This window comes from Brachycentrus maculatus, unplaced genomic scaffold (genome assembly GCF_059751285.1).
Source record: "Brachycentrus maculatus isolate JH-2025_06_01 unplaced genomic scaffold, ASM5975128v1 h1tg000797l, whole genome shotgun sequence".
Taxonomy (NCBI): domain Eukaryota; kingdom Metazoa; phylum Arthropoda; class Insecta; order Trichoptera; family Brachycentridae; genus Brachycentrus; species Brachycentrus maculatus.
In genome coordinates this window covers 69790-79513 of record NW_028281525.1, presented here as the reverse complement: position 1 = coordinate 79513, position 9724 = coordinate 69790, and the positions used below count along the sequence as shown (strand labels likewise).

At 39.1% G+C, this 9724-nt stretch overlaps 1 protein-coding gene across 1 annotated transcript; it reads left to right on the top strand.

Moving 5' to 3' along the window:
* Window positions 1–1503: 1503 nt before the first annotated feature.
* LOC148300189 (uncharacterized) lies at window positions 1504–6518 on the top strand. The gene is made up of 2 exons (XM_088275131.1): window positions 1504–1631; window positions 3327–6518. The coding sequence occupies exon 2, from the start codon at window positions 3824–3826 to the stop codon at window positions 5246–5248; it is 1425 nt and encodes a 474-aa protein (XP_088131257.1). The 5' UTR covers window positions 1504–1631; window positions 3327–3823; the 3' UTR covers window positions 5249–6518.
* The last annotated feature ends 3206 nt before the right edge of the window (window positions 6519–9724 follow it).

Here is a 9724-nt window from a genome sequence, read left to right as displayed (position 1 = left end):
ATGGGCCGCGACGAGCTGCAGCCGCTACCCGGAGCGAGATTCTGCACTGCTAGGGACCAGGAAGTGCGTGACGGTGTACGTACTCACCTTCACACTGGCTGTGTGAATAACGAATGGTGACTAGATAGTAAGGGCTCGCGAACCTTTTATTCTATACATCGCGAACGAGTATCACTAGCCAGGAATATCCCTTTCTTTTCTGTTCCTTATTAGCATCCTGTTAACGTAAAGCATTAGTTGGCGCTTTGAGGTAATCTTAACGACGAATCATATGAAGGCATGGTGATGCCTGTTAAAGTTTTTTTTAATGAGTAATGTAAAACTAAGTAGAATAAGATAAAAGTAAGTAAAAATATGTTCAAGAAAAGGAAATACACGAAAGTTATAAGAAAAATAGATATTATGTTTGAAAATGATTACGAATGAATAATTTTAACATACGCCTGTTGCACCACATCTCAAACGCCTCAAGCCGCCCCCATTCCGCCTGCAGGATAGTCCACATTTCCATACAACAGTACACTCCAGACCAGATTTTGAATTAAGTTTTTTTTTTAACCCACCACTTTATTTTAAATGATTTTGCTTTTTAACTTCTATCGTGTTATTAGATTTTGAACTTATATTATTAAATTCAAAAATCTTAAATTTGTTTTTGAATGCTGTTCTTGCTTGTTTAATCCGACTGACTATTTCGGATTTTGATCGACCATATTATGTAATTTTGATGCCCACACATACAAATACCTTTACCTGTTTAATATTTGTATTATCTAGTACAATGTTTGTATTTAATTCCCCTTACGGCCACACATGTAGTTTTTTCTTTGTTTGTGGTCATGTTATATTATGTTGTCAATATAGTTCCCACTCTGCTTAAGGCTTCGTTTACTTTATTTTCAGTGTTGGCAATCAGTGCTATATCGTCTGCGTACCTTATCATATCTATCTTTTTTGTCCTTGTATTTTTACCCCTTGTATATTATAGTATCTTCTATTTACCCGTCAGTGGTTTGCCGTATGTAACAATTAAACAGCTCCAGAGACATTTATATTTATTTTAAACCGATAACAATATTTTAGTCACACAGGGAAAAAGAACGAAAAATATAAAACAGAAATTAAGGGAATACGTATTTATTTCATAAATAATATGATGAAAATAGATTATACTTTTTTCAAGTCATTATAATCAGAATTTTAAACGAATTCACAATTATTTCGATTCCAGTGGAAAACTTTGGATTTTTGAAGTCCGGGCTATCTAAATTGCCGTCCCTGTTTTACATTAAATTAGTACGCATTTAATTTAATTAATTTGTGTACGATTCATTCGGCTATAAGTGCCGGTTGGCCACCCCTGGCGCACAATAGAATAATGCACATTGCACCTCGCCGCAGCGGGTCGGAAGTGACAAGTGACAAGTGACCGGTCACAGGAGCACATGATCTCGGAGAGCGTGTCGGCAGGCAGAAGCCAGTAGTCAGTAGTCAGTAGGAAGAGGCGACTTGACACGGCAACTCGCTCCATACATCCCTAGTCCTTCGTATCAGCTGGAGACACTTCAGTGAAGTGAACAACACTTAGTGAAAAAATATATATATGAAAAATAATCCAAACAAATGATGTGGTGAGTTTTTTATTTTTATTTTTCAGAAGATTGTAGCGTATTTTATGAATCTTTTATTTTAAGATCGAAGAATAGGAGAGTAGAAACGAAAATTTTGTCAATTTTTTTATGGCCGGCCGTTCAGTTGCTGATAGCATTCTTTTGGCTCATACCGTGTGCGTGTGTCGCTAACGTGCATCTTCCTCACAAATGTCCATAACTCTCCATAACTCAAATAAAATAGTTGCTCTCAAGAAAGTTCCATTATTCGCACGTAGTATTTATAACATCATATTAATTTGTCAAAAAGAAGATAAACTAAATGTTTAAATTACAGGAGTTTGGTTATTAGAGTCTCCGATTGATTGTTTTTTGTATGTCAGTCTAGATGAGTAGCAATATCAAATTATTTTCTGCCTATCTATATGTTTTTATGGTTTAATAATGGATCTTTCGTTTTCATAACTGTCAGCTGTTTTCAATTGGGGTAGTAAAGGTTCACAAAATTACTATCTTATTATGTATTTGATATATTACCATCTTATTTATTTATGTATTAGTTATTGAAAATAGAATTATAATTTTTATTATTACAATGTAAAAGTTGCTAAAAATATGTTTCACGCTGTATCTACTCGTATATTATATGAAAAATGTTTGCATATGTATCACGATTTTGGATAAGTATTTTGAAAGCGTCTAAAGAAATGTGAATGTTTGCGTTAAAAACAATTTGAATTTAATTTATACTATTAACGATTTAATTAAGTTATTATTAATATATAACGGTTTAAAAAAACTACTTCTAGTTTCGGGAGAGCATGGGACTCCTCCCATCGAGAGATGTCGTAATGTTTAAACTACATTAATTAAATAATTCGTAACGTCGTAAAGTTTTATAATGTTAATAATGACACCTTTCAAAATTTAAGCTTAATTAAATTATTTTAAATTATTCAACTTGCTTTTTCTTCTTGAACGATAACAATTTTATCTCAGTACCTTTTGGACATTTATTTCTAACATACAATTCCTAATATTATAGATTTGCCATTGTCGTGTTTTATATTGATATATTAAGAATGACATTCATCTCCAGTATAATACGTTACAATTGGAAACTGAATGACTGACATTCGTCCTAATTTGGCACAGTTAAGAAAAAATCCTTGACTGTCTCTCACGACGCATTCTCTACTGAACTGTAAGGTATCGAGTATTTTTTGGTTAGTTGAAGGCTAACGATCAGAAAATCGCTCCGTTTAGCGGATAGAAAAGTCCGCCGAGGAGGGTTCGCGCGCGCCGGTTCGCGGTTCGCCGGTATCGGGAAGTTGTCCGGCGACTATAGGACTGTAACGGCGGGCCTTATACTTGACAGCGGTGGAGGCTATCCGTCCTCCCTCCGGATTTTCCACCCCACCCCGAGTCGGCGAGGGAGGGCGGGTATATAAGGCGGCGCTGACTGGCGCGCGCCAGTGGTCCTCTGACCGACAGCTAGGTCACGTACGGACTGTTGTGGCAGTAGCGGCACTCTCCGCGTGCTCTCGACATCGTCCGATTTCCGGACAGCGAAATCGAGTCTTCGTCGCGTACAGTATTCCGTTCTGTCAGCGTCGCGCAAATTTCAATTTGCCGGTAGAAAGAAATCGTGATACGCGGATCGGCGCTTTCGTTTAACGATCGAAAAGTCATTCCGAGTATTTTTTGTTGTAACAGATTCGAGAGTTCGAGAGAACGGTTTGCTGAAAAGTTGGGGAAAATATCTAAAGAGGATTATCTCGGGGCAGTAACTATCCGAGTGACGAGTGGCGCAGAACCGCGCGCTTTCTCCGCCAGCCAGCAGGCAACACTGAGGTCGGCCGCTCCGCAGGACTCGAGTTGTGCAACTCGCCGGAGGGCATCTTGCGCAACACTCCGCACTCAGCACAACGTGTGCTGACGACTGCTCTACTCTCCGCACATACCATACTACCATCCAGAGTAACTTTCCTCGGAGGAATTCCCGAGTGGTGCGAACTATTTGTGATAATATCTAATAAGATACATAATTGGTCCATCCTGACACGCCAATTTATTTATATTATTATAAATCATATAAATAAATAATAATTAAAAAAATATATATAAATCAGTAACGGCTGATTGAAAAAGTGATAAAAATTGTGATCGATTTGTGTTAAGAATATTTGAATAGTATACTAAAAGTAGCAAATATGACTACCGTGGAGAATATTCCGGCGCGCGAGGAGGAACTGGAGAAGACAGACACGGTGGGAAGTTTGGGATTCTCTCACGGACCCATGAAGCACTCCGATACCAGGGATAGTATCTCCTCGATAGACAGCGACGTGTCCATGTCGTTCGACAGAAGAGGATCGGAGGACAAGTCGGGGGACGAGCCCGAGGGGACTCCGGCGGAGGACGAAGGGGCTCTCATGGCCGACCTGTCGGACTCCGCGTCCGACGCGGGCTCCACGGGGGGCGGGAAGGACTCCGGCTGCGAGGTCACTCTGGACCCCCAGGAGCCCCCCTTCACTCCGCCCTCCGACGAACTGGCCGACAGAATCGTAGCCCAGGTAGAATTCTACTTCTCCGACGTCAACATAACCAAGGACGCTTTCCTCCTCAAGCACGTCAAGAGAAACAAGGAAGGGTACGTTTCCCTCAAACTTATTTCGAGTTTCAAGCGAGTCAAGCACCTCACCAAGGATTGGAGGGTAGTCGCCGCTTCTCTCAAGAGGTCCAGCAAACTGGAGATAAACGAACCGGGAACGAAGCTTAGGAGATTAGAACCCCTGCCGCAGTATGACGAGACGACGCCCTCTAGAACTATAGTAGCCGTTAATTTACCCATGGAAAAGCCGACGATAGAAAACGTCTCCCGATTATTCTCGAAATGTGGCGAAATAGCCCTCATACGCGTGCTGCGACCCGGCAACCCGGTCCCGTCGGATGTGAGGCAGTTCATCAACAAGAACCCCTCGCTCGCCGGCCTGGTGTGCGCGATAGTGGAGTTCACGGAGTCGGAGTCCGCGAGGAACGCGGTGGCCATGCAGCACGACGACTTCCCCGGCTACGGGCAGACCATGAAGGTTCACGAACTGAACTGCGTGCCCAACCCCGACAAGAAGAAGCGCGCCCTGAACGGCAAGAAGCCGAGCTCCAACCGGCTGACGGGAGAGTTCGAGTACTCGCCGTGCTGCAGCGGCTCCGAAGCCGAGATGGAGTACTGGATCCGCGGAGACCCGCGCTACCGGCTGCGCAGGGGCTCGTCCGGCTACATGCCGCGCGTGCCCGAGCCGGCCTGGGTGCCGCGCCGCATGTCCTCGTGCAGCCATTCGTCCGACTCCTCCGGCTACTACTACTCGCCGCGCCGGCTGTCCTCCGGCAGCCGCGACTCGGACGCCTACCTGTCGCGCCGCATCTCCAACTGCTCGGTGTCTAGCGCGGAGTACGAGGGCTCGCGGCGCTGGTCCAACTGCAGCCAGGGCCCGCCGTGCGTCCGCTCGCGCTCCAACAGCGCCGCCATGTGCCACGACCAGCTGGTGCGGCCGCCCTCGGGGCCCGACGGCACGCGCGGCTTCCACACCGGCGCCCGCCAGAGGAGGATATCGGACCTCGCCCTCTACTCCCGCTGATCGGCTCCCTGTTCCCCTGTAACCCGTTCAGCCTATTTCGAAAGACTTAACTTTTTATCGATACAGTTTTGGCAAATATCGCGGGAGAGTACCGAGAGAGACGGCACTCTAACCGGTTTGGCTGACTCGCCCTACATATTGCGCTCAAAGACAATGACGAAATTCTTAACTTCTTACCGTGTGTGGAGTGTGGAGCGCGATGTATGGAGTCGTAACTTCGTGTTGCGCATTCTGTACGAGTACGACGGCTACAGCCGCCCATATCCCACACACACACTACCGCTATGTCCCGCGATATAATGAACTAGATTACCGAATAGTATTTACTATTCTTTAAATATTATAATATGTAGCGTTTGCTCGATATTATTATATTTTGATTCTTGTCCAAATAAATTCAGTGTCATATTTTGCTACACTTGTAAAGACTCTACATTTAAGATACACCGAGATAAAATAGCTACTATTAATAAGATATGTTTCTTCATTTATCTTTATCATAATATCGATCGAAGTTAATGGGTATTTTTTGTTCCTGTAAAAAATAAAATAGAAAGTGTTTCGCAACAATCAAATTTATGTAAATACTCGTACATCCCACAGAGTACTTTTGTATCGTTTACTTTATTACCTACTTGCATTATATAACGATATCTACTTTAACAATTGCCCGCAAACGGTTTAATGTGCATCTTTGATAAAGTTAGTTTACATAAGTAATCGCATTGACTTGGCACCCTCCATTTTTGTAGTTATAACGTTATTATTCAGAACAGCGTGGAATGTCAGCTAAATTCAACTCCCGCTGGTATTTACATTTGCCCCGTAATAAATTATACATAAAGAAGTACCTACTGTAAAAGTTACTTACTCTACCAAATGTTCAATTTTCTCTTTATGCCAAGCGATATTCGTTTTTCACGATCTGCAAACCTTCTGAACTAAATACGGATATATCGCGCTGTTGCGCAAAATTGTATTTATTTATTTATTGGTGTGTACACCATCTCTAGAACTTAACTATTTTTAATTTAACGAGGATGTCAGGAAAGAATTAGGAATAAAATTAGAGTGATTATAACGAAGGTAAACTAAGTTTAAAAATTTACTTTAGTTTTTTTTGTATTTTTTATTTTATATTTAACTATTTTTAGAGTTAAGACGATTTGCTGGATGTCTCAAAAACTTTTTTACGTATCAAGTAAGGGTCCTATTAGGAATTCGTTCGATATGTTTGTAAAATATTTATTGTAATTTAATATTGCGGACTAAGTCAAACGCTAGATTTTAAATACATACATTTGTAAATGAAAACTCGTATTTTATTTCCTAACCTCCCCAGAAAAGTATCATTACCTCACGCCATTGTAAAGTAGTAACTGGAAATTTAGTGTTTTGGAAAATATTAATTAAGAAACATTAATATCATAAAAAATCAGTGCCAGAGTTTTAGGTAAAAGTTGTTTTATTTTAGCGAATATGCTCAAAATAAATATACACTTGACCTGGATACCAACGCGCCTTTGGAAACAAGCGGTCCAAGGATCCTTGTACAATTTCTTCTTTTCAGACCACACGTATATAGTCTCCGTACTGCAAATATCGACTTATTCTATGTTTTATAGTTTTGAAAGAATTTAATAAGTTTGCGAGCAAAACCGATTATTATATTGGAACCTAACATCCATTGTAAGTAAAAATCTTTTTTGTTGACTAAATATTTGTGTATCAAAATGATTTCGATCTCATTGCAAGGTAAATTAAATGACTTTTAGTATTATATTAATATCAACATATAAATAATGACAAGTTTTATTATATTGGAATTAAACTATACTTAAAGACGATGAATAAATACATTGTAAAAAAAAAAAAACAATAAAACGATCATAAGCTCGTAAACTAGTAAAACTTGTTATCATCGAAAACTAGTTTTAAATCGATCGATTACTTGGTTTTACTAGTAGATAGAGCTTGAAAATTGATTACGATGGTATTGATAACTAATTTTTCGCTAAATTTTCGGTATTTGCAGTAAAAGTACGACATTTGATTGGTGTAGATTTGCTACAACGAAACGAAATTTACCTAACAGTCGATTACGATGTTCCGCCACATAAGAGTCGATATATACATTGATTCAAGTCAATTTATGTATATATCGATTATTAAGTTCTCTGAGACCATTTGCAAATAAATGTCCCGACAATCATATTATGGTCCCCGAGTTTTGCTTTTAAAACAAAACCATTCATAGTTTAAATGGGTGCCGCGGGTCAAGAGAATCCACTACCCGAGGACTTGGGTCGAGAACCGAGAGTAAAAGTAAGAAAGGTAAGTAGCTATGGTATGTGCATGTGGCAGAGAGTAAGGGAAGAGTCGGACATACGAGTAGGGAAATAGGCGAAGTAGTTTCCTTATCGTGTCCGTATACCGGAACACGCTACACTCTTCACTCTGCGCGCATATGGAGAGACGATTGAATTGTTAATAGCCACAAGAATACAATACTTATCGCAGAACGCGACCGCCGACTGACTACATTTTACAACGAATAACTGTAATAATAACGCGGAGAAAGTTCTGCATTTTGATTGAAAATTCTAAACTGATTTCGAATAATGGAAAACCAACAGTAGCTTAGATTTCGATATTATACATATTGATATCTCAAATTTTGTACATAATTTTTTTAAAATTATTTTAGCATTATAATAAAAACCAGGTAGGTACCTGATTCTAACTGGAATTCTACAGATGAAATACCCCCCCCCCAATAATAAAATTTTCATCGAATTCAATCATAAAATAAAACTGAACGATCCTAGCTTATATTTGTTTTCTTGGCATATACGCCCAGCAGGTTTTTACATTGAAAATAACCAGTTAGATGAACACCTTCTGGTAATCGAAATTGTCGGAATGAAAATCTGCTTGTCAAATTGACAAACTGTTGAATTAAAAAAATAAAGAGAGTGCTTATTATTGTATTAACTTATTGTATTATATAAACAAGTATTATAGAAATCTAGAAGTAAGAAGCCCCGCAGAAGTAGGAAGGGATAATAATTATATGATGCAACTAGTACTTTTATTTTACAATATGTTTTCGCGAAATTTTTTTTGCATCACCTGCGAAGTGGTGCGAAAAATATTTATCTTTTTAAAAATATTTATGTATTTATTTTCCTGAATAATTTTTCATAAGTTTAGTTTGATTGCGTTCCTTGGCGCCTTGATTAATTAGTTAAATTAATTATTTTAACAACGTTTTAACTTATTCGAAGTGGATCCAACTTCATATCCTTTCAAAGTTTCACTTCAATCAAGCTTATACCAAAACCATCCAATCGGTATCACAATATTGAATGGTAAATGGTAGGTTTTATGTAATAATTTTACTTATCACCATAAGGTTGTTGCCGAAATATTAATTCTAACATCGGCACCCATTTCACGCAAACAAATAATTAAACGTAATGCCCCAGTATCCGTCTTAATCTTATCCATCTGAATTGACAAAATTCAATATTTAAAAGAAAAAGAGTTTTTAAGTTGTTCATTTCTGCTACAAAGTTTTTATCGAATGATATAAATCATAGGATAGTATTTTTTGCAGTGGATGTGAAGGCTGCGTTTTAGATTAATTTGATTAGTCGGCGTTCATGAACTCACCGGACAAATAAGTATTCGTATGCTAAACAATTAGTATGATGCAACTAACAATTTCGTGATTACAGTTAGTTCCACTAGTGCAGTCAAGTTCAGTTTCACCTTTTTACCTCACCGAAACAATAATATTACCTTCCTTTCTCTTTGTGCTGCATGTTGAATATTGAATAGTAAAATTTATGCCAACCTCTGTAGAGCCGTGGTTTGTGAACCGTACGAATACGTACGAGTATGTTACCCTGGGCTAAATTCTGGAGCGTGAGACTGATTACCTTGCATTCAAACTGCAGCCTGACGAATGCACTTTTCTTTTAAACTGGTCTCAATTATTATGAAATATATTTTAAAGTAACACAGTGTGCGCGCCAGAAGTAAAACATCTCCTTAATTGTTTAATTGAAGCAAAACAATACTACGTGAATAATTCATATTTTCTAATTCACTAATTATTACTATCCTCTTTCTAACCCTTATCCGCATCCTCTAGTGTATATCTTATCGACGCAGTGTTATCTTGGTCGTTAATTACACGAGAGAAGGGGATTTGTCCAGAGCCTCTGGTACCAGTCAACCAAATAAGAGTATTTAATGAAATATTGAAGTGTAGACGTTAAAAGTTTACATGAACCATACAAAAATTAGTTCTTAAAGTGATGTGTTACAGTAAGCAAGCGTGGCAAATTTTAAGTAAGTAATGCAAAAAAGAGTGGCCTCCTGATTTAGTACCACCAGCATCATCACGACTCGCCTTGAGGAGAACCGACTTATTCACTAAAGTTGCAGAAAGGTCAAATCAATATTGGC